Source organism: Cnephaeus nilssonii (assembly GCF_951640355.1).
Source record: "Cnephaeus nilssonii genome assembly, chromosome: 4".
In the NCBI taxonomy this organism is placed as follows: domain Eukaryota; kingdom Metazoa; phylum Chordata; class Mammalia; order Chiroptera; family Vespertilionidae; genus Cnephaeus; species Cnephaeus nilssonii.
The window spans coordinates 15714037-15740617 of NC_137075.1; the positions used below are offsets into that span (position 1 = coordinate 15714037).

Consider the following 26581-nt stretch of genomic DNA (forward strand, 5'->3'; position numbering starts at 1 on the left):
AAACCATATGATCATATCAATGGATGCAGAAAAGAAATTGACAAAATCCATAACCAATTGGTGATAAAAACTCTCAGCAAAGTGGAACTAGATGGAGCATATCACAACATATTAAAGACCATATATGACAAACACACAGAGAACATCATATTCAATGAAGAAAAATTCAAATAGTTTCCCTTAAGATCAGGAACAAGACAGGGATATCCACTTTCATCACTCTTATTCAAAATAGTACTGAAAGTTCTAGTCGTAGCAATCACACAATAAGAAAAAAATAAAAGGCAATCAAATTGGAAAGGAAGAAGCAAAACTGGCATTATTTACAGATGACATGATACTATGTATAGAGAACCATAGGGATTCCACCAAAAACCTACTACAACTGATAAATGAATTCAGTAAAGTAGCATGATACAAAAACAATCAGAAATCAGTTGCATTTTTATACAACAACTAGAGGCCCGATGCGTGAAATTCATGCAAGAATAGGCCTTCCTTCCCCCGGCTGCCAGCACCAGCTTCCCTCTGGCCCCTGAGACCCAGGCTTCCCTCTGGCACCTGGGACCCAGGCTTCACTCACAGCCCCAGCTTTGTCTGGCAGGATGTCTGTTCTAATTAGCACATTTTTATACTTTTATTATTATAGATAATGAACTATTAGTAAAAGAGAAGGATCTCTTACCCTTTTGAGATAGCAAGGAGGGACTTGGAGAGCATTATGCTAAGCAAAATAAGCCAGTCAGGGAAAGACAAGTACCACTGATTTCACTCATAAGTGGAATCTAATGAACAAAATAAACCGATGAACAAAATTGATCTAAAGACATAGAAGCATGGAAAAGACAGTGGAATCTCAGAGGGAAGCTAGGGGAGGGTGGGTGGGTGGGAAGAGATCAACCAAAGAATGTATATGTACATAAGCATAACCCATGGACACAGACAATAGGGTAGTGAAGGCCTGGGGTGGGGGGAAGGGATGGGCTAGAAGGGTAAAAGGGGAAGAAAGGGGATATATGTAATACTTTCAACAATAAAGATTAAAAATAAAGAAAGGGAAACTAAAAAACAATCCCATATACAATTGCATAAAAAAACACCCACCAAAATACCTAGGAATAAATTTAACCAAGAAGGTAAAAGACCTGTACTCAGAAAATTATAAGACACTGAAGAAAACAACTGAAGAAGATACATATAAATGGAAGCATATACCATACTCATGGATAGGAAAAATGAGCACCTTTAAAATGTACATACTACCCAAAGCAATCTATAGATGCAATGCAATTCCTATCAAGATACCAATGGTGTATTTTACAGAAATAGAACAATAATCCAAAATTTCATATGGAACCACAAAAGACCCCGAATACTTACAGCAATCTCAAGAAAAAAGAACAAGGATGGAGGTATCACACTATCTGATATCCAACTACACTACAAGGTTATAGTAATCAAAACAGCATGATACTGGCATAAAAACAGACATGTAGATAAATGGAAGAGAATAGAAAGCTCAGAAATAAACCCATACCTACATGGTCAATTAATATTTGACAAAGGAGAGAAGGTCATATAATGGGGTAAAGACAGTGTATTCAATAAATGGCTTTGGGTAATTTGGACAGATACATACAAAAAATGAAACTAGACCACCTTCTTACACCATATACAAGAATAAACTCAAAATGGATTATTAACTTAAATGTAAGACTCAAAACCATAAAACTCCTAGAAGAAAACATTAGGCAGTAAAATCTGGAACATTTCCCTTAGTAATATATACACTTTTTAAAGAGCATCTCAAGCAACTGTAACAAAAGAAAAAAATAAACAAACTGGAGTATATCAAACTAAAAAGTTTTAGCAAAGGAGAACATCAACAAAATAAAAAGACAACCCACTGATGGGAAAATATTATTTGACAATAATATGATTGGAATAAATTTAACCAAGGAGATAAAAGACCTGTACTCAGAAAATTATAAGACACTGAAGAAAAGGGATTAATATACACAATTTATAAAAAACTTACACAACTCATGCCAGGGTAGCAGGCTTGATCCCTGGTAGGGGGTGTGCAGGAGGCAGCCAAACAGTGTTTTACTCTCACATTGATGTTTCTCTCTCTCTCCCTCTCCCTTCCTTCCTCTCTCTCTAAAAAAATAATAATAATATACACTAATAAAAGAGTAAGATGCAAATTGACCGTACCTTTGCGATGCCCACCAGACAATCAGGAGTGAGTATGCAAATTAACCCAACAAAGATGGCAGGTTAATTTGCATACGCAGGCGCCAAGTGGCCCAGGGTGGGGCGGGATGCTTGTGTCATCGCCATGGCGGTGATGCAGGCGTTATGCACTGCCCCAGCCGCTCTGGGCCTCTGGGCAGTGTAGGAAGGCTGAAAGGTAGCTCCGGCCGGAGCGAAGGTGGTGCCAGCAGCCAGGGGAAGGAAGGCCCATTCTTGCACGAATCTTCATGCATCGGGCCTCTACTTCAATTAATAAAAATCTTGTAAACATTTTTTACAAATTAAAACTTATACAACTCAATACCTATAAACAAACAATCCAATTAAAAAATGGGCAGGGGACCTCAACTTCTCCAAAGCAGACATACAGATGGCCAACAGACATATGAAAAGATATTTAACATCACTAATCATCCAAGAAATGCAAATTAAAACCACAATGAGATATCACCTCACACCTGTCAGAATGGCTACCCTCAATAAATCAACAAACAGCAAGTGTTGGTGAGGATGTGTAGAAAAAGGAACCTTCATGCACTTTTGGTGGGAATGTAGATTGGTGTAGCCACTATGGAAAACAGTATGGCGTTTCTTTAACAATTTAAAAATGGAATTGCCTTATGACTCAGTGATTCCACTTCTGGGTATATATCCGAAGAAGCCCAAAACATAATTCAAAAGAATATATGCACCCCTATGTTCACTGCAGTATTACTTACAATAGCCAAGCTATGGAAGCAACCAAGTGCCAATCAATAGATGAAAGGATTAAAAAGTGGTGGTATATTACTCAGCCATAAAAAAGAATTAAATCTTGCAATTTGTGACAACACAGATGGACCTACAGGGTATTATGCTAAGTGAACTAAGTCAGAGAAGTACAAATACCATATCATTTCACTTATATGTGGACTCTAAAGTACAGTATAAATGAACATACAAAACAGAAGCAAACTCATAGATACAGAGAACAGACTGATGGCTTCCAGAGGGGAAGAGGGTGGGGGACTGGGTGAAAAAGGTGAAGGTACTGAGAAGTACAAATTGGTTATAAAATAGTCATGGGGATGCAAATTAAACCATAGGAAATATAGTCAATAACACTGTAATAACTATGTATGGTGCCAAGTTGTACTGAAAATATTGGGGAAAACACTTTGTAAAGTATATGGTTTTCTAACCACCATGCTGTACAATTGAGACTAATACAAAATAATATTGAGTGAAAAGTCTTAGTGAAACAAATAAATAATAAAAAGGAGGGGGGAAAAGAACTGGAACTGGTAGCCAGACCACTTTAAGAAAGCCATGAATATATTTAAAGTACTGTTGTTCTCAGAAATGAGTTTGTACAATGGTTGCCAATAACCACCAGAGAAATACATTTCAAATTATCACCTAGATTATTATAACAATAATACATGAAGACCTAATAATTAATGAGGAATATGAATTGTTAAAGCAAATGTAGATTAAAAATATATGTAATTTTATGCCCAGTTCAGTTCTCTGCATAATGTAACCTTTACAAATATTTCTCAATATGTAAACTTTATTGGAGCAAATAAGTTATTGGAAAATGGTAAGAAAGTTCACAAAAACCTTGCTAACTCACATGTCCTTGACTGTAATGCCCTCGAAGATCTGGCAGAAGTCTGCATTCCTTAGAGCCCGGTCGTGCAAATACTTGGAGGCAAGAAGAATAGCTCCCAAAATAATTCTCTTCCAGTTAGTGGGGCAAATGTCGACCTCAGCATAAATTGAAAGTCTTTCTAAGTAAACCTGCAAAAGTAGAACACTGGCCTTTGATTTTATTTCAGGGCTTAAGTGCTATAATAAGAACTTAAACTTTCATCTGTTTTTGACATGCCTTTTATTCCTGGTTCTGTGGGGACTGCTTGGCCAGCCAAAGACAGAGACCAAGTTACAGTTGCAAATGAGATACTTCTGTGGCCTACTTGGCCAGGTGAATTTCCAGTCCAATTTTTGGTCACAGGAATGAATGGACATCTTAGCAAAGGACTTCCTGAAGAAATGTTACTGCCTTTCCACTTGTAAAGGGCCCAGTGTAGGTACTCAAGTGACTACCACGTGCACTGTTTCACACCCGGCTGGTAGTTATATGGCGATTTTACATAGTACTTGTATATGTAAACCCCTGGTAATACGGACCACCTTTGCATCTTCTTTACATAGTAACTAGTCCTTTTGTGGCACAAGCTGAAGATAAACCCTGGTCATCAAGACAGCCCCCCAGTGGCTGCTGTGCGGTGCAGCAGGACAGGCAGTACAAACAGGTGTGCTTGAGGCAGGTCTTGACAATGGTCACGTATTCCTGGACTTAGTGCCTTTGTAAGAAACACATGCACACCACGGGTAGCCCTTTAATATCCCCTAATCTCCACATCTCCACCATCATTTTATGAACTCCACCTCTGTCTCACACAACCTGAAGCTTAGTCAGTTCTGTTGGTTTCGGGTGGTAGCAGAGCTGCCAGTCTCTGTCTCCCTGGCTCTCCAGGTAGCTGGTGAGGTTTCATGAATTCTTCACATGTATTACATGTCTGTTCTACAAAGAACTGGGTGCAGTTAACAGCCAAATACAGATTACAGAGGCAAGCTGGGATTTGTTGTTATTTCAAAGGGTGCTTTATAGAAGAGTATGCATGCCATTTTACAAAAAGAAAAAAAAGTCCAATTTTAAAGAGTATATTTACTGTCAGAGGTTATCAGATTGACAGCTCTTCAAACTCAATGTATTTTTTAAAAACAAATGGTTATTGAACATTATGCATCCTTAGTGAAAATTTCCACCAACCCCCCAAAACTCAGCGATCTTAGATATCCTAAGAATGAACCTCCTTACAGAGTTCAACTGTCTGCTTTATAGGAATAATGAGAGGCACTTATACAACATTGGCAATCTCTCAGCTTCCCATCATCTTCACTGCAGACTTGGTATGTGCCATTACTCATTCATTTATACCATGTGACCCCTGTGTCAGTGGAATTGAGATTTCTCTTCTCACTGAAACTCTTCTAGCAGTGAAGTCAATCCCATCCCACTTCTGAAGAACACCTCCCACAATTACCTCTTTTGAAAATATCTGTGTTTTCCAATGGTCTTAGGCTCTACAGCAGCGGTTCTCAACCTGTGGGTCGCGACCCACAGGTTGAGAACCGCTAGCAGGGTCACCTAAGACCATTGGAAAACACAAATATTTACATTACGATTCATAACAGTAGCAAAATTACAGTTATGAAGTAGCAACGAAAATAATTTTATGGTTGGGGGTCCCCACAACATGAGGAACTGTATTAAAGGGTCGCGGCATTAGAAAGGTTGAGAACCACTGGCCTAGGTGCTGGGCCAAAACCTCCAATTGAGTTAACCTGCTCCAATCTGTTAGCAATTCTTGTAATCAGACCACTTTCTATTTGTCACTTCTCACCTGTGTCACTGGCTTCTTGGCCCCCACTCGGCCTCCCAGTTACTATCCTCCCAAAGCAGCCAGGAGAGCCTCTTTAATTAAGAGCACTTCACTCCCCTACTAAATATCTGCCAAAGCTTTCCCATCAAACAAATAAAAATGTAACTTATTCCCATGACCTGGAAGCTACAAAGCCCTATAAGATAGGACATTGCCCTTCTATGCGCTCATGTCCTACATTCTTTCCCTCATTCCACACTCTGACCACACTGGCCGTACCTCACTGCTCCTCAAACACACAAAACATGTAGCCGTCTCCGAATATGGCCCTTGTTCCCTCTGTCTATCACACTAGAGCTCATCTGCCTCAGTTCAGTCATGTCAGGGTTCCAATGGTATCCCTTTAAAGAGGCTCTTCCTGATCATTCTATCTAAAGTAGCAAGCCCCTGTCATCACTTTATCACTTCACCCTGCTCTACCTTCTTGGTATTTACTACTACCTGAACTATTCATCTTTTTAACAAAACTCATTTAAAGAAATATGTATGTCTTCCTCACTAGAATATAAGCTCCATAAAAGCAAGAAACTTTATTCAATCTCGTCTCCCCTCTATCCTCAGCACTTAGATCTGTAAGGACTATCAGCACTGAAGGGAGAAGTCCCCAGGAATGGCTTAGAGTGGTGGCAAAACCAGGAGAAAATAATAAAAAAGAAGTCAAGATAGGTGAGGTTCAAGGGAGTGTGGTCAAAATGCTGTCAAGAAGTTGCTCATTCCATAAATAGCCACTGAATATCTAACTCTGTCACTATTCTATCTTCTATACACTTTTTTTATTTACATTCCTTCTCTGCATTGGAACAGCTAATCTTAATTTCCTACTGTAGCTCAGATTCATGCTCTAATTCCATATATTCAAACGATTACTAGAGATTGCCCCTCTGCTGTCTCGCAGGTGCATCAATCTTTACTCGCCTGCAAAGGACTCACCCTCTTCCAACCCAGATGCCCTCCTTCCTGTATTCCCTGGCTCTCCGTGTGAGAGCACCACTCCTGCCTTTCCCCAGCACGCGCTCAGCACTCCAGAGGGCTGGCAGCTCCATGGAAGGGCCTGTGTCTGACCCAGTGCCCATTGAGGGGTCTCTACTCAGAAGCACAGGCTGCCTCTCCAAAATGTTAGCTGAAGGAGGGGGCACTGACTGACCTAAGTACTCCTCCCCCAGACCATGCAGAGACTTTCCCCTTTAGGACTGCCCGAGGGAAGAGTGATACAATCCCCATGCCTTCTCTCTAGAATGGGCCACTCATTCCAAATGATAAAATCTTACCTTAGGAATTCTGTATGAATGGCACAATGGTCCTTACACAGCTGTAGCTGAGCAGGCAACTAGCAAAGCTCTTTTAGATCCCACTGGCACTAGAATCCTGGGCAACTTCACAGACAGGCACAAGAGGACAGCAAGGACGGATGAATACCCATCATCCAAGGAACAGAGAATTGAGGGCTCTGGTTCTCAATCAGGACACACATTACAACTGCCTGGGGAATCCAGCCTGCAACTCAGCTTAGACCTACACTGAACCTGTCACTGCCTGGGGCCCAGAGGGTCTGCTATTGCCCCCATCCTACGCCATTAGCATGCCTTGTATGTGTGCCTGTGTGTGCACTGCATGCGCATGTGTCTCCTGAGGTGTAGTGGAAGAAACCGGGTATCTCTCCTGCTGCCTTTAAAAGCAACTGTGTTGTGGTGAGAAAAGCAAGGACATTTTAAATCATGATTATTAAGCTCAAATGTGTGTATTTTACTTCCTTTGATACGTTGCCCTTAATAAAGTTCTGATGATCATTTCAGGAACCGACTTTTATTCGAAAAACAAGACCATACCCTGTGGACAAGACGGAAAAGATGCTTTCTGAAAGAACTATCTTACCAAAGCTATTATTGCCCATTCAGCTGTTAGCTTTGTGGCACTGAAAAAAGGGTGAATGAATCTGTAAATGCTTTCAGAATCAGGATTATGATTAAAGTATTCCTCTGGAACTATTTCTTGCTGAAAGGAAAAAAAAAAAGCAAAGTAAGTATCCACTGAAGAAAAACACTTAAGTACTTTTATGATAGCTTGTGCCCACATGCCCCTAATATCATAGTCTTCTGTTTGTGCCCACATGCCTCTTAAGATAATTTTGATTGGGTGACATGTCTTTTAGTCTCTTAAATATAAACAATGGGGCCTTAAAAAACAACAGTGAGCCCAAGCTGGTTTGGCTCAGTGGATGAAGCGTCCACCTGCAGACTGAAGGGTCCCAGGTTCGATTATGGTCAAGGGCACATGCCTGGGTTGTGGGCTCGATCCCTGGTGGGGGGCATGCAGAAAGCAGCTGATCAATGAATCTCTCTCATCATTAATGTTTCTATCTCTGTCTCCCTCTCCCTTTCTCTCTAAAATCAATACACACACACACACACACACACACACACACACACACAAGCCTAGGTGGCCCTCGCACTCTTGAGCACTCACATCATCACAAGATGGCTGTCCCATGTCGTCACAAGATGGCCACCACAAGATGGCTGCCACAAGATGGCCAGCAGGGGAGAGCAGCTGTGGGCGATCAGGCCAGCAGAAGAGGGCAGTTGGGGGTGAACAGGCCTGAAGAGGAGGGCAGTTAGGAGCGATCAGGCCAGCAGGGGAGGGCAGTTGTGGGCGATCAGGAAGGCAGGCAGGTGAGCAGTTAGGAGCCATCGGTCCTGGATTGTGAGAGGGATGTCCCGGATTGGAGAGGGTACAGGCTGGGCTGAGGGGACGCCCCCCATGCACAAATTTTGTGCACTGGGCCTCTAGTATGTATATAATAGTGATTCAATACCAACACACATTAAAGATAAATACAGGCACAGACTCAGAAAATGTATATGTTCCTTTCCACCTTCCTTCTACAGAATTCTATCTAAACATAAACCATCTTTAGGTTCAAAAGTCTTGTTGATCACCATGTCATACTTCTGCAATCAACTCTGAAAATGCATTTTCAGTTTCCTGTAACCATCAGACTCTAAGGCCGGGCTGTGCTAAACAGTGGTCACCAGCCTTACATCGCTATAGAGCATCTGAAGTGAATTTGAAATTCTTTTGTCATTCTAATTAATCCAAAATTTAAATAGCTGTTTAATTTTCTTCATAGAGATCTTAACATATCTGTTAGGCTTATTTACAAATATTTGTATTGTTTGATGTTACTGAAAATTATCTTTTAAAAAGATACTTTTGCGGGGGGCATGTTGACTTACTTTAGCTTACTAGTTATACAAAGCTACAACTCAGTTCTTACTAACATTTCTTAAACATTTGTTTTTTAAAATCATTAGATGCAACATGGGGTGGGGAAGAAAACTTAAAGGAAGATAATTTTGACTTCAAGCTGGAGGGAGTAATTTTCTTCTAGTGATTAATTTCAAAGCAAATCAGCATAAAATAAACACAACTGTATGAGAGAGAAATACAACCTCAATACAACTGGCACTTACTGTGAATGGATGTAACCTTTCATCAAAAATGTCCTCAGATCTATTTGCATGTCTAAAAAATAAGAAAGTGATTTTAAGAAACGAATCCAGGAATTGTTAATATCTTAGTAACGCATCTCCTGGGAGTAGAGAGATGGGTGGAGGGAGAAGCTTAACCTTTAACAAAGTCCTACAAATTCTTCTCTTAGGTTCTGTAAGAATTTTCTGACCTCTTTTTACTCAGCACATCAAGTTCTGTGAAATCTTTTCTATAATGACCAGCCAGAGTTGCCTTTATAAGCATTGACCTTCCCTAATAGGCAATGCTAGACAACCAAATCAGTTGCCACTCCTCTAAGCTCACACTGGAAGACACAGGGACATTTTATAAAGCAGTAGGGGTGGGCAACCGTTCATGTGAATATGAGATTCATGTTTTTTTCTCTGTGATTTTTTTTCTCTTTTTAGTTTCCTATATTATATCATTATGTATTTCTTCTTGCCACTTTTAAATAGACTGATTCAAAAATTTGCCTTTTTATTTTAAAAGTGACCAGTCCATTGATTTTAGAGAGGAAGGGAGAGAGAGACAGAGAGGAAGAAAGGAAGAGGAAGAAAGGGAGAAGGGGAGGAAGAAAGGGAGAAGAAGAAAAGGAGAGGAAAGGAAAGGGGACAGGGGGGAGGGAGGGAGAGGGAGAAACATTGGTTGGCTGCCTCCTGCAAGCACCCAACTGGGGATCAAACCCTCCATTGCCCTGACCAGTAGTCAAACATGCCCGCCACCTTTTGGTGTATGGGGTGATGCTCCCCCAACTGAGCCACACAGGCCAGGGCAGCGAGGCTTCTTTTTAGTTTAATTTTCCACACTAATATACTCTGCTCATTTCAACAGTGGTTCTCCAAGTGTGTTTTACAGGCTCCCGGGGTTCTCCCGGACCATTTCAGAAGACCCATGAGGCCAAACTATTTTTACATTACAGAAATAGTAAGGCATTGCCTGCATTTGCACTGACATTTGCAACCATTGTTATAAAAGCAAAAGTCATGGTTTGTGAGAATGAGTCAAGGCAGGGGTACCACACTGTACTAGTAGTCATTTTATTCTTCACTGCCTCTTGTTGGAAAACAAATTCTGCTTTATTTAAGAACATCTTTGATAAAGCAGTAACAATTAGTAATGTTATTAAGGCTGATTCTTCTTTTTCTATTCTGAACAAGGGGGAAGTATACATTAAGCACTTCTGCATACTGAAATGTGCTTGTTAAGGAAAAGCACTTGTGATTTAGTTGTGAGCTGAGCGAGCTACTTTTTTTCATTGAATAACATCTTTATTTGATAGTGCAACTGTCATTCTCTCAAAACTGAACAGTGAGCCTGTCACTTCAAGGAAAATAACTTGTGTATTTGTTGCCAATGACACAATTCAAGCTATCAAGCTAAAAATCAAGATTGGGGGGAAACTGTACCTTTTTTTTTGTGAGCTTGACAGCTTTTCAATACTTAGGCTTTTCTGATAAGACTGGTGTTGATATGATGCTGACTAACAAAAGTGAGCTTTAATACTGTATAAAGAAATGTGAGCCAATACTTTCCAAATGACCAATGCATAATATTATAAATTATATCCAAGTAAAAAGATTGATTCAGTGTATAAGATACATGACTATTAATTTAACAGAGACCTACTGCAAGTGCATAAATATGACTTAAAATCCCACTGTAATTAATTTAACAAACCAGCACTTATGGACTTCTGGTACAGTATCAAAGAATATCCATAATTATCTGAAGACTTTAAGAACACACCCTTTGCTAGCTATAAAGCGACATGAGGCTAGGCCTTCGCATTGTTTCTTCAAAACAAGTTATTGAGATGACTGAAGTAATCACAAAGGCTTGAAGACAGGGTGTACATGAGAATCAGCTGTCTTCTATTAAATCAGACATAAAGAGATTTGCAAAAATATATATAAATGACAATTTCCACTCAACTTTTTGTTGTGGGAAATAATTATCTTTTGTAAAGAATTACGTTAATGCTCTGGCTCCCTGTCAGGGGTGAATTTGTCTCCCGGGGAAACATATGGCCATGGCTGGAACATTTTTTGTTGTCAGAATGAGGCCTGGGAAGAGTGCCATTGGCATCTAGTGAGGAGAGGCCAGGGAAGCTGCTAAACATCCTGTAACGCACAAGGCAGTCCCCTACAACAAAGCATTATCCTGCTCAAAATGTCAACAGTGCTATAAAAAAAGACATGTTTCAACATACAAGGGACTTATTTTAAATTTCTAATACAGTAAATATCAATATAGCCCACATAAACAAATATTCTTTGGGATCCTCAATAACTTAAGCATTAAGAGTCCTAAGACAAAAACAAACGATTCACTTCAATAATGTAATAAAAGCACTATATAGTTTACTCCAATAATGTCTATGTTTATCATCTAACACTACACTTTATATCTTGTATGTTTATTAACTAGAATAACAAGACAGGTTTAAAAACTCACCTGTTCTTTATGTGGTAATATATTGCTAATGCCAGGCTGAGAAAAAAAAAATTGTAACAATTGATTTTATGTTAGGTCTGAAGACTTTTTGTTGTTGTTAATCCTCACCCGAGGATATTTTTCCATTAATTTTTAGAGAGAGTGGAAGGGAGGGGGAGAGACACAGAGAGAAAAACATCGATGTGAGAGAGACACATCAACTGGTTGCCTCCTGCACACCCACAACAAGTACAGGAGATGGAGCCTGCAACCCAGGTACGTGCCCTTGACCGGAATCGAACGCAGGACCCTTCAGTCCATGGATGAATGCTCTATCCACTGAGCCAAACTGGCTAGGGCTGAAGACATTTTTTAAATGTGGTGAGGGAAGACCCTCCCAGCTGCCCAGTGGCTATGAAATCCTCATTCAGAACAGTATAGCATGGGCACTTTTCACCTTGTAATTCTTTGGCTTTAAGCAAAATTAAGAAAACCAATATGCTAGAGAATATACTGTTAGAAGAGAATCATTGATCAGCTGCCTCCTGTACACCCGACACTGGGGATCGAGCCCACAACCCAGGCATGTGACCTGACAGGAATCGAACAGAGACCTCACTGAGCCATGCCAAATTGATTTTAAAATCACAGAATTGAAGCATATAAACTGAAAAGAACCAATGAACTTCTGATGACATTTAATTCAAAACCCATTTTACGGAGAAGGTAACCAAGGCTTAAAACTGACTTGCTCAAGGTCCCATCAAGAGTGAGAAGCCTCCTTCTCCTACACCAGTGATGGCGAACCTATGACACGCGTGTCAGCACTGACACACGTAGCCATTTCTGATGACACACGGCCGCTTAGGCGGCCGCATGCCGAGGATGAAACATTTGCTGCTCCTGAGGATGAAACATTTGCGAAATAATGTTTTTTCCTCAAAGTGACACACTACCCGAGTTATGCTCAGTTTTTTGGCGAAGTTTGACACACCAAGCTCAAAAGGTTGCCCATCACTGTCCTACACTCTACCAGGCAGTGTGGTTCCCAGGCTGGGCTGTGCATTGCCATCATCAAGAGAAGCTTTAAAAACTGCCTTCTCCCACCTTGAAATAATCTGATTTCACCGGCATTGGGTACGACTTGGGATTGTTTTGAAAGCTTCTCAGGTGATTGTAATGTGCAGCAAAGTTTGAGAACACATGAATTAGGGTTAAAATCAGAATCACTCGCCCTAACTGGTTTAGCTCAGTGGATAGAGCATCAGCCTGTGGACTGAAAGGTCCCAGGGTCGATTCCTTTCAAGGGCATGTACCTTGGTTGTATTCCCAGTAGGAGGTGTGCAGGAGGCAGCTGATCGATGTTTCTAACTCTCTATCCCTCTCCCTTCCTCTCTGTAAAAAATCAATAAAATATATATTAAAAAAAAAATCAGAATCACTCGGTATGCTTTGCTCCATATAATACTCCTCCCATCCTTCCTCAGCTTATCAAAAGGCTTGCAAGAGTGTATGTTAGGGGAGAGGGAATGGAATACATCTGTTTAGAGACATATATTTTGAAAAAAGTTGCTAAGTGATTCTAATAAGTCTCACCCACCCCATTGAGAATGTACTACTACCCCATAACAAACATTTTTTTCTAAACCATTCCTAAAAGCCAATTAGCTCTATTAATTTTTTCAGTAAATCTTTATTTCATCAACAGTAAATGTACTGAATGATCCATTTTCAAATCTTGATGAGAGCAAATGAAAACTTATTGTACTTCCAAAAATTAGACTAATTTGGAGAACAAAATAGCATAACACCTACTTGTCTGAGCAAAGTTAATCTTTAAAACTACCTTTGAATTATATACCGTATTTTCCAGCGTGTAAGACGACTGGGCGTATAGAAGATTTTCCTGGGTTAAAAAGTTGTTTTATACGCTGGAAAATACAGTACTGTAACATCAGAACCCTTTGAATTCAAAAGAAGCTATGGAATAGAGAGTGAAGTGTCTTTTTGTTTTTGTTTTACTCATAGATTTAGTGTCCTGGCTGAATAAAAAAGACTAAATGATTATGCGACAGCTGCCAAAGTTCAAGACTTTAGGTAGAGATCGGGCTCAATTTTTGCTGAGACACAGTTTGATCTCAACTATTGTTGTAAGTGAGAGAAGAAAGTTATATTATTATGATTGTGAACTTGCTGTTTTTAAGTAAAGTAGAAGTTACTGATAAAATTAGCAAAAAAGCTGGTACAATAGAAAAAAATTAAGTTTATAAACAAATTATGTTTTTAGGACTGAAAAGTAAAAATTAGGAATGAGGACATTAATATTTTCAGGTAGCATTTCCCAAAATGTGTTCTGGAATATCAATACTCATATCCCAGGGAGACATTGATAATATTCCTTGGACACCCCAATGAGATTCAGGAAGCCCTACATCCTAGTTTGGTTTTATTTGGCTCTTAAATAAGCTTAAAAGTTTCATCTTAAGTGACCACCCCTGGTGGTCAGTGCACGTCATAGTAAGCGGTTGAGCAGTGTTAGCATATCATTAGCATATCATGCTTTGATTGGCTGAATGGATGACCGGACGACTGGACACTTAGTATATTAGGCTTTTATTATATAGTGTGTGTATGTGTGTGTGTGTATATATATATATATATATATATATATATATATATATATATAATAGATCTATAAAATTAAAATCTCAGTTGAACATATTTTATCCACAAAGAAATTTAGCTTGAAAAGTTGTTCCTTAAGACTGGTTTGATGCCTTTTTCCTGGAAGGAGAAGTGAATTTTAACATACAAATAGTGCAGAAAAAAAAGTAAGCAGGGGAAAATCTGACAGGAAGCAATTGAATGTAAATGCAGATGCACTCTGGTGCCAGTGGGGGACAAACTGTTCCTTCTTCCAAGAGTAGCTTCCAAAGTGGTAGCTACCACATTGTTTTAAGCCTGTATCTCATAAAGAAATACTTTTTTTCCTAGAAATACTTTTTTCCCCCCCTTAACCCAATCACTAAAAAGGACAATCAGATGAAATTACATATGGGTAGGATCCTTTTAGCATCAGGGTCTGTCACTGAGCCCTGGGCAACCTATTTGTACTCACCATTGCATGGTGATTCTGACATTAGGATGGCAAATTGTGCTGTCATCTAAAAATATTGTTGAGCATGAGCTATACTTTGCACTACGGTGACCTGGAGATACCTGAAGGGAAGGGGAATAGAAGGAAATATCACAGTAAGTTAAACCTATAAAAGTGTGTTTTTTTCTTGGTTAAAATGTCAAACAATTAAGCATTACAACTGTTCTCATACTCTATGAATGCTTTATGAATGCTTTAGTGCAATATCATGTGCAGCTCTATGGTAAACCCATTAGATGCTCTGACTTGCAACCATGAAATCTCAGGAAGGGGTCATATAACCCAAGTTGGCAAACACCTATGATAAATTCCCTTTATAATAACGTAAAACATTAAAAATAAGACTTCAGTGCTTTTTGTTTTCTTAAGAAATGAAAAGCAGCTGAGATTTTTATTTCTATTCTTTATTTTCTACATTAAAACATAATTCTTTAGGTAATATTGAAGGAAGAGCATTTTACTGGAGTAAATGAAAGCCAGTAGTAACTATCAGTTCAGGAGACAGTGTGATAAGCCACGTGTATTTGCGTCAGAGGTGTGTGTGCTGGGGCTGGCCTATGGCTAACAAGCTCGGGGGCCAGAGTTCTCTCTGGGCCTCAGTTTCCTTATCTTAAGAGTATCGTTTTAAGATTCTCTCACATACAGCACCCAGATAAAACAACTCTGAGAATTTAGCTCTCACTTCATATTTAATTAAGACTACCATTACATTACCCAAATGAGTACCTCAGAGAACACTTCACATTACGTTATTAATTCTATTCTCTAAGTTGCTTGACACTCATCATGCTGCTCTCTGACTACCAGGCCTTTTCTTCCTCCCTTTTCCAGCAAGTTAACTTCCCACTTCCCACCTACCTCCAGGATACCTCTGCCAGCAGCCACACTTCACAACTTCTCCCTTTCTCTACATTCACACACCCGAGATATGATTTGTTACATGGTCTCAAGTGCTTCCAGGGCATCCCCCTCATAAAAAGTGAGCCTCTCTAGGGAAGGCAGGACTTGTACTCCCCTTCTACCTCTAGCTGCTGAGCACAGAATCCAGGGGAAATTAGGAGTTCAACAAGTGTTTGACTAAGTATTTAAAATCAATTACAACGGGAAGGTAATTGATACAAACTAAAACTTATCTACTGTGCTATCAGAGAGATGACAGGAAATATTTGAGAACCCCTAGAGAATAAATTAACTTTGAAACACTTTAGAAGTATTCATTTATTTTAAAAGTACTTATTGATTTTCAAAGAGCCCAACAATATAACAATAATCAAGTATGGAAACAGCCTAAGCTCTGTGAGGACAATCCTTTGAAAGTAAAACTAATCCCAGTCGCTGTAACTAGTCGGAAGTAACAGCAGCATTCTTTAACATTACAGAACACCAACAATTTTAATATGCCTGGTTTTGTTAGTGGCAAAATGGCACCAGATGTTAGACCTCAGTCCTTGAGTTCAGCGGAGAAAGAATTTAGAGCCAAGAACTCAAATTATAAGAGAAAGTTTATATAGAAAGTCACAGAGGTAGAAGAGAGCCAGCTGGTCTGCATGGATTCAGGGAACAAGTTATAGAGGCAAAAGAAGGGCCCTTGGAACTTAGGAGAAAGAAAGCAAGGATATACCTGGCTGGGGAAAAGAGAGGGGGAAAGGCACTGACTAACTATAGAGCAGCAGTCACCAAGCTTTCGGACCTCACGGACCACCAGTGTCCGCGGACCACCGGTTGGCGACCACTGCTCTAGAGAGATAGCAAGCACTGGGTCCTTTGTCTTAAGAGTTTTTATCTAAACGTAGAAATTTTAGGGGAGGTCATAAAGGAGGATCTCAAGAGAATGTTCATGAGCTTTTCAGGTGTCCCTTCAGGGTTGTGGTCTCCACTTACTGTCCAGTGCCAGGGCAGGGGTTGATTGGTCCTGAGGCAGCCATGGCATTGCCCCCCTAGCCTTGCTGCTTTCCTGGGCCTGGAGCTGAAACACAACTGAGGCCTAGATGTTATCTCTAGTGTGACCAAAACTCTGTCTCTGTGGTCAACAGACTGAGGCTTTGTTCCTCAGATCATTTGATGCAGATCAGAACCTATTGTCCTGAGGGCTTAATGCTTAAGGGAGTGGTCGTGCAAGGGTTTGCATGGGAGTCATATGAGGCTAATTCTCTGGCTCCCTTGTTCCTCCTCTAAGGAGGTCAATATGCTGGGGGAGGAGAGTTCAGGGGAGGGTCTGAGCCACATGACCAGTGATCTAAAAGGTCAGGATGTGTAAACCGCATGACCATCCATTTGCTAGGGGAGGAAAGGTCACTCTGGGGGCAAGGTCCCACCCTACAATATTTAGTTTCCCAGTTTTGCCCATTGCTAGGCAGGTCAAATTTTCTGCCCTACTGACATACTTGGCCTATTCTTCCTAATTGCCTAATATAACAGTTATGTTGCATTTTAAAACAAATTCACGTGAGCCTACCTTCCTCATCCTATATAATAAAAGCCTAATATGCTAAGTGTCTAATCAACTGGTCATCTGTTCAACCAATCAAAGTGTAATATGCTAATGATATGCTAAGGCCACTCAACTGCTTGCTCTGACGTGCACTGACCACCAGGGGGCAGACAGTCGACCAGTCGGCCAGTCGCTATGATATGCACTGATTACCAGGGGGCAGATGCTCCCACCAGTAGGTTAGCTTGATGCTGGGGTCTGGCCAATTGGGACTGAGCGAGATGGGCCAGACATGCCCTGGAGCCCTCCCGCGGTCCCTCCCTGACTGGCCAACCTTCTGTGTCCCTCCCTGGCCCCGATCGTGCACCAGTGGGGTCCCTCGGCCTGGCCTGTGCCCTCTCGCAATCCAGGACCCCCTCGGGGGATGTCAGAGAGCCGGTTTCAGCCTGATCCCACAGGTCAGGCCAAGGGACCCCACTGGTGCATGAATTCGTGCACTGGGCCTCTAGTATTAACATAAAATAGCTTTCATCATGCTCTCATACTTTCCCATCAGTTTTCCCACAAACACACAAACAACAGGACAGGGAGAAAATCTAGTTGATATCTTTGAAAATATAGAGCATTTAAAAATTGCCAGTAGTGAATAGTCAGAAATTTCTTTATCTATCTATATAAACGGCTAATATGTTAAGTGTCCTTCCCACCTTCTGACCAGTCGCTATGATGAGCACTGATCACCAGGAGGCAGACGCTCAACACAGGAGCTACCATGACACGCATAGAGAAACAGCACCATGGACCTGGCGCCCAGAAAGCAACACTCAGCTTCCCCCAAATGGGACACAGGCCCCGCCACCACCCTGGAGTGACAGTCCACCAAATTGCAGCCAACGCTGCTGAGACCATGGTGCAAAATGCAGCCCATAGCCCAGCCCAGCCTGGAAACGGTTGCTGTGGGTGCCGGGTAATGATGTCATGTAGCCACGCCCGGCTTCCTCTCCCTAGCGACTAGCCTCCTTAAAGTTCCAGAAACACAGGTGGAAATATTTTATACCAAATGTATGTGAAGCATTTTCCCGTGCCTCATCTCATTTGATCCTCACAGAAGTCCTGGAGTAGGTAGATAGGAGACTTGATGAAATCTTATTTTCTTTTCATTAGCCAGAAAATGGAGATTTAGAAAGCTTAAAAACTTGACCCGACTGAAAAGAAGTAAGAAATGGTGGACCTTGAAAATGACTTCAGGTTTTCTCACTGTACAGAATATAGTCAAACACTGCTACAGTTAAATATATTACCCTTTGTTCTCCCTGCGTGATCTACAATAATAATCTGCTTAGTGTTGATATTTACTGCTGTGTTGCTGACAATTACCTGAAAGAGAAGTTGGGGTGCTTCACTGGGCTGGAAAAAGTTTAGCTAAATCAGAAAGCAGGTCTAATTAAGCAAGTTTATCTATCTATATTTATATATATATATGTGTGTATACACACACACACACATATAAAAGGCTAAGTTGACTCACGCATGCGTGATACATGCAAGGCTCTCGCCGGTGCCAATAGCACGTGTGTGTTTCCATCTGTCATTATTGATCATGAATTTGGTTGACACTTCTATTATAGAGAAAGGGCGAATAGCGATATTAAGATATTTCTTCTAATTAATTTCCTTTCAATGTGCATGAATTCATGCACTCAGCCACTAGTATTATATAAAACACCATTTTGCCTGTTTCTGATGTTTTACTTCAAGGCCACTTATTCCTTATTAACCAAAAGTTCCAGATGGCATTTTTTTTTTTTTTTAAATCACTATTTGGGGGAACAAATTCTCCTTCAAGCCAGTAATGTCTTAACTATAACTAAAACTCTGATATGTTCCTTAAGCTATGCAGTTAACACGTAATTTACTTTTGGGATCTCAAAAGGACAAATACAGCATAAAATATGAAAACTCATTCATATACTTTTATTCTAAACTAGAGGCCGGGTGCACGAAATTCGTGCATGGGAGGGGGGTCCCTCAGCCTGGCCTGCGCCCTCTCGCCATCCAGGACCCCTCGGGGGATGTCTGACTACTGGTTTAGAGGTTAGAAAAAAACCTTGTGAGAGAATAAACCAAAACAAAACAGAGGCCACTCCAGCGAGGGTGGGTTCTGAGGAGCTAGGGTTAACTTTCTGCGTGAAGATTCGCCAGGCCAGGGAAGAGGGGAGGAAGGAGTGAATGTGTGTGTGTGTGTGAGAAAGAGAATGAGAGAGAGAGAGAGACCTCCCACAGACTCCAAACTCTTTTGTTCTAAAGCACAAAACTTTGCTTTCCCCACGTTTATCGCATGTCTAAACACAAACCATCATGTATTTCAAGCAAATGTATTAGGGAAGGAGAATGCAGCCTTAAAGCAAAGAGTGGGGGTGTCAGAAGTGAGTAACTCCTTTCATCCCCCCAGCTGAAGCTCCTAGGGAGCCTGCCTCTTTGCAAATCCACATTTATCTCTTATCCTGGGAGGGGAAGGTCATGGGGACTGCACCCATGGTACTCGCCCCAAGTTTCATTTCCTCACCCTCCTGTATCGCTTTCCACCCCACCATTGATCCAGTTAATGGGGTTGAAGGTCTGCAGCTGGACACCTCCAGGCGGAGAGTGCACTGGGGGGCAGGTGGTCCAGCTCTGAGGCCTCTGTGTCCATGCCCCACCCCCGCCAGCTTCCTGCTTGTGGGCAGCAGCTCGGGGTGTTCCACCCCACTGCACACCAGACTCAATCTGACTGGGTGCAGGTAGAGATTGGGTGGCTCTGGGGTGGGCGGCTCCGCAGCTAGTGCCTTCGAATTACATGCTGCTGGGAGGAAAAGAAAAGCCTCCACAGAAAGAGGTTTTTCAAAAGCCTTCAGGGACCAGGAGGTTGGCCGGCCGGGGCCTTCCTTCCCCCAGCTGCCAGCAGCTGGCCCCGCCTCCCACCTGCACCCGCCTTGGCCTGGTGCCACCAACATCCGCTGCCACCTGCCATTGGTACCCCGTCCCCATTGGGCGATCAGCATCTGCCAGCTAGGGGGAGGGACTGGGAGGTTGGCCGGCAGGCCCCAATCAGGTGATCGGGTGGTCAGTGTGTGACATAGCAACTGGTCATTCTGGTCGTTTGGTTGTTCTGCTGTAACGGTCACTTAGGCTTTTATATATAGAGATGGGAAGTTATCTTTTAAGGTCACTACTCTACAGGTGTAATATGGCATGTAATATAGCATAATAACTTTAATTATGACCAAAACCTATAAACAGGGGAGTAAAAAGAATAGGACAAAAAGGCACCAAAATATAGACTAGTTGGTAAAGCTTTGGGTGATATTTGCTCCCATTTTCCTCTATTTAAAATTTTTTTTCTATTATAGTGGTTTGTATTTGAAAATATTCATGCTAAAACATTGAAAATTTTTAATTAGACATGGGCTCCCAGCTCTATGAGGGTTCATTTAGTAAATCAACAAGGTGCAATCTACTGGCTAGATACAACTAAAGAAACACTGAACACTTCGTCATCACTCCAGTATCAAATATCTAGTGTCCACTAGCGCAGCGGTCACCAACCTTTCAGACCTCACAGACCACCAGTGGTCCGCAGACCTCCAGTTGGCGACTGCTGCACTAGGTCCGAAAGGTTGGCGACCGCTGGTTTAAGGAAACCTTTGGAGCAGCGGTCGCCAACCGGGCGTCTGCGGACCACTGGTGGTCTGTGAGGTCCGGAAGGTTGGCGGCTGCTGCACGAGAAGGCGGCAGAATTAAGCTTACTAGCAAAGTCTGGATACCTTGGCTGCCAGAAGGTTACTTTCCTTTCATCTTGCTTGAAAATTTTAAATAATTGTTCTTTATGGTTGAAACTTTACTATTGCTGACTTCCAACCTTCATAAACTACACTGACAAACATCAAGATAAAAAAATGCAAATATAAAAAAATAAAAAGCTAAAATAATATTGACAATTCATTTAATGTTCGTAGGTATTTCAGTTGGTCACTAGAACAGACAGAAACAAAAATCCCAGTGTATCTTCAATTAGTTCACTACAAACTGCAGAATAGATGGACTTTTATTCTATAATCTTTGCAAGGAAGGGAAGGGGTTCCTTAGACTTAAAGTTTAATAGCAAAGACTGGAAAAATAACCATACCTAGAAGTCTAATAAATGACAACCCAAACCTTACTATCCAGTCAAGTACCTGTTGAAATCCTGCCCCCACCGATTGTGCCTACTGTCTCATCTTAAGCCATCAACAACTAAAGCTGAAGTGTACTGTTTTCTCTCGACTTTTTCACAAGACAAGTTTTGGATATTCAGAATTAATGACTTTTAATTAACTTAAAAATTTCTAACACTTTATGCATTAATGAAAACTGCTCCATCAATGTTGCACACAAATGGCACAATCTGGCAAAATTCATGGTTTGAATAGAATTCTTAATCAAGACTTTAGTAGAAAAGTGTAGTATGCTAGCTATAGGTATAACCAAAAATAACTCTCTGTATTAATATATTAATTTTCTTGAATTAAAACTTTATTTTTTAATTAAATTTATTGTGGGGACATTGGTCAACATGAACATACAGGTTTTACGTTGAATTAAAACTTTAAACTTTGACTTACACGTTAATGATAGGTTCTAAGTTTGAGTTAGAACTGGTAAGTTTGAGATTTGTGGACTGACCACAAATCTATTTCCTTTTAGAGCTATATCATTAGAATTAAAGGCATAAAGAAAGCTATACCCAGTATAAGGTAAACAGCAGATGGTTTTTAACGTTTGAGAGTTGAAGACTACATAAATGAGTGGCAACTATCATGGCAGAACAAAGGAGAAGAAGCACACCTTGGTGCCTACAGAGAGTGGCTGGGAAAGGAGTCAGAAAGCCAGTCTGTCTTACAGAACCCAAGACAGGCTCAGAATTGGGCCCCGAAATTCTTGCAATGAAGCCCTGTCAGTTAACTGATACATGTTGAGGGGACAGAGGGAGGGAAATAAGGCTATGCTGAAGTGAGAAAGTTAGCTTTCAGCTGCTATGACAATTAAGTCAATAGATAGTATTAAAAATTGACTTAGCTATTTTATTATTCATTTTGTTAAAAAACAAGATTAAAAATTAAGGTAGATCTTTATACCACAACCATTTATTGACATTTAATGTAAAGTCAGAACTCCTTAAAAAATGGGCATTACTAAGCCAAAAACTTTCCTGAATATGTAAGTTTAATAATTAAGATAACAGAAAAGATTTAGAAAATCTACCAAAAAAAGTCTATGCTAATGATATGAGATCCATTATACATTTTAAAAAATCACAGCAGACAATTTTTAATTCAAATTATTAATTTCTTAACTTTTCAACTGTTTACTTACGTGGCATGAATAGTTCTTCTTCTTTTCTCGCACTAAGAATTAAAAAAAAATTAACTAATCAATTATGATACAAATGCCATAGGAAAACAAAATTTTGTATGTTGAAAGATTACCAACATACAAAATATGACAAAATTTTATTCCATTTTTTTAAATAATTTTCAACGAAATTTATAGTTTAAATCACCTGGCAAGATGAGTCCCATAAAGTAAAATCTTAAAACTTTTACTTTTCTGACCTAACAAAAAATATCCTATGTTAGGTACAAATAAAAGTCTCTCCATGTATAAAAGAAAAGGGCAAAGCAAATTAGGCCAGTGAGAAACTTAGCTAATAAAGAAGCTTAACTGTTGTGCTTCTGAACCACTACTCAATTATAGTTTCTAATTCTACATTTATACCCACTTTGCTTGAATCGTCAGGACTTAACAGTTGAGAGCTCTAAGAACCTGCCAGGCACCTGGAAGCATCCTGAACCACGACTGGTAATCAACTAGGATATTTTACTAAAAAAATATGAATGGAGGGCATGTGCTGGTGGGAAGGGGAGACCAGGGGAGGTCAATGGGGGGAAAAAGGAGACATATGCACTACTATTTGTAATATTTTAAACAATAATAAAATTAAATTAAATTAAAATAAAGGAAAAAGTAAAAAAAAAAAATATGAATGGGTCTTTACTCAATTGCAAAGTAACCGATCCAATTTAAATTTTACAGTGAGTGTGGCTAACCTAAGTAGACATATGTACAACACACAAAATCGTTTTGCTCTAACAAAGATCAGAAGAAAAATAAAAGCTCCAAAGAGGGCCTTGGGCTGTCCTGTTTCCCACTCTGCCTCCTTTGATGCAGGACAGCGTCACAGGCATGCGTTCCTTAGGCCTGAGACAGGGGCACGGGACAGCTTTTCCTTCACTGGCTCACCCTCTCTCTACACGTGAGCAGAACCATGGCTCTGGAAGAAACTGAGAAATACAGCAATCCTGACCAAAAACGATCAGCTTCACAGTCAAAATGCACACATACCGTGAAAACACACGTTAAAACCCCATTTTCTATTGTGCTGCATGACTTCAAATAAAATGGAACCATCACTTCTTGTACTTCTGCTTTCATAATCAAATGAAAGATTTGATCACATATGCCTTTTTAAGCAAGTAAACTCAACTGAACATAACATTAAGAAAAATAAGCAGGCAAGCAGAAGTGTCAAAATCCTACAGTTCTGGTTCTTATCCTAACACAAACAGGGCACAGGAAATTGACAGAGTTGCACATGCTCGTGCTAAGCTTCTGGGAACTCCATAGGGCTCTGTTCCTCTGAGGCACCCCAGCAGCATTACATAGGGTGAGAGAGTTTGAATAGCTTAAGGGTTCTAGATGTGTGACAGTGATATGTAAAATAAAGCCAAAATCACAAATTCAGTCCTCATATATAAACAACTGATATTTTTGATTTCTTCAAATAAAAACCTGTGACCTAAATCCTATCTTGACTTACCATCCATTTGAGATTTCTTCAGGAAAATTGTGCTTGCCCTTGGATTGTCAGAAGGGATTAATTCTAAAACCAACTCTATATAGGAAGAAGAGAAAAAAAGCATACTAATTTAGTTGAGTAGAAAAATACATAATTTTAAAAATAGCTACACATCACTTTCAATCACTTTTAATCACTTATAACAGTAGTAGAGGTCCGTTGCACGAAGATTTGTGCAATAGGCCTTCCTTCCTCTGGCTGCTGGCATGGTTTTCCTCCAGCACCCGGACCCAGGCCTTCACACTGGCCGCCGCCTTCCATCTTTGCTCCGGCCAGAGCCTTCAGTGTTCACTCAGGCCGGAGCTCCGCTCCTGTAGCTCCCTCTACCCCTGCCCTCCCCCTCATAGCAGGCATCCCACCCCACTCAGCTGCTCTGCGCCTGCATATGCAAATTAACCGACTATCTTTGTTGGGTTAATTTGCATACTCGCTCCTGATTGGCTGGTGGGTGTCACTGATGTACGGTCAATTTCCATATTTCTCTTTTATTAGTGTAGCTTGGGAAGAGTTTTTAAGTAATGGTAACAATCCAATTTTAGTAAAGGCAACAATATAAAAATTCTACTGGGAAAATTCAAAATTGTAGAATCTTTCCATATATGTGAAATAAAACAAGGCTATGTCTTTGACTTTTTTTAACTTGCACCTAAGAAATCTCTGAATCACATACTAGTATGTGTTTCCCACCTTCTACTTTATCAATTAGAAATACAGTCACTCCCTTTTATTTTGATGTTATTAGCACATTCCAGAAAGTGTCAAGAAGCAAGTTATGCTATGGTCAATTAGTGTCAGATACCTGCTAGTATATCAAATATGCCCAAATCACGTGAGCTGTTTTTGGCAAATGTTCTTTACACATTTAGGTTAATTCTAACTCCATTCAAAAAATGAGTTTAGTTAGTTGCAGCTTACTTGGGGCTATTCATCACGGCACATTGAAAAGGATAGCATAAAAGCTCAATGCTCTACTCTACTTTCATGGTAGTGACTTTTAAACTTTCATCACAGTGATTTTTAAATTCTTCCCTCAATTTCCAAAGCTAAAGTTTCACTTCTTCCTTCCAGGCCCCACGATTACTTTGAGACTTCAATAAGAATAAGCCCGGACCTGATCCTAGGGCTGCTCGTGCAAATGAAATGCGCTGTAACTATGTAAAGATAGGTCTGCCTGCAGTCCACCTTGCATCAAGGTGGGATAATCTTCTATTCTGGCAAGAATACAAAACAACTACTTTTGAATTTTAATAATATAAAGTTTTTTTACACATCAACAAAATTGCATTGGGCACATCTATCACCCCATGTCAGCCTCTTCTGTCCAGCAGCTGTTACATAGTCATTTCACATCTTTAGGTCTCGCTTTCTCCATCAGCAACAGAGGGAGAACATTCATGAGGCTTTATTTGCAGTTAGAAGGGACAAATGAGATATACATGTAAGTGAGTTATAAATCTTAAAAGAATTATACAAAGGTCCTATTTTGGTCTCTCATTCAACACAACCCATCTACCAACTGTTTATAAAATCACTCAGAGGCTCACCTCACAACACAAGCAGAGAAAGCAGAAGTTTTCACAGGTAATCACTTGCTTTGCGTTTAAAGGTGCACAATATGGAGTCTTAACTCCTAAGACTTTATGTTACAAATTAAAGCCTAAGTTTATGCTCCTAATTTGTTCATTTTTTTTCCCCACAATATTTGAATATTCTGAAAAGGGAGTACTTTTCAGTTAGAAAGCCATATCCACCCAGGGGAATCCACTGGCTACTTTTAAAGAAATTAAAAGCTCAACTAAAGTTTAAATAGAATAAAAGCTATAATGCATTTTCTCTATGAAATAATGGGGTTTTAACATCTTTGTGAAAGAATGTTTTCTACTTAAAAAAAAAAACACATAGTCTTGCCTTGGCTGGCACAGCTCAGTGGTTAGAGGATCGGCTTGGGCACCAGAGGGCTGAGGGTCTGATTCCCAGTCAAGGGCAAGTACCTGGGCTGCAGGTTCATTTCCAGGCCCTGGGGTGGGTGTGTGCAGGAGGCAACCAATCAGTGTGTCTCAAATCAATGTTTCTCTCTCTCTCTCTCTTTACCACCCACTCCTTCCACCCTCTCTAAATATCAATGGAAAAAAATATCCTCCAGTGAGGATTAACACAAAACAAAACAACAAAACAAAACACACACAGTCTTTGTTAGCTACGTTGTTACCCAGAATTATTTTAAACCAAATGTTTCCTCTTTTCTTCCTCTCTCCATCATCCTCCACTCCCCCCCCCCGCCACCCCTTTAGGCATCTGGTCTTTAGAACCTTTACCTCAACATTCTTACAGTTAAACAGGCATCTACTGGCAGGAGGGGAGAGGATGGA

General features: G+C 40.4%; 1 protein-coding gene across 1 annotated transcript in view; it reads right to left on the reverse strand.

Annotated features, from left to right (window-relative positions):
• Window positions 1-23866, reverse strand: part of LOC307098696 (cyclin-Y-like protein 1) — a 46310-nt gene extending 22444 nt beyond the window's left edge. The window contains exons 1-5 of the mRNA XM_079769724.1: window positions 23699-23866; window positions 22670-22701; window positions 9218-9269; window positions 7620-7739; window positions 3872-4038 (exon numbers count right to left, since the gene is read on the reverse strand). Of these exons, the coding sequence (XP_079625850.1) occupies window positions 3872-4038; window positions 7620-7739; window positions 9218-9269; window positions 22670-22701; window positions 23699-23788 (461 nt within the window). The 5' untranslated portion in view covers window positions 23789-23866. The remainder of the gene's footprint in view (window positions 1-3871; window positions 4039-7619; window positions 7740-9217; window positions 9270-22669; window positions 22702-23698) is intronic.
• Window positions 23867-26581: the final 2715 nt, after the last annotated feature.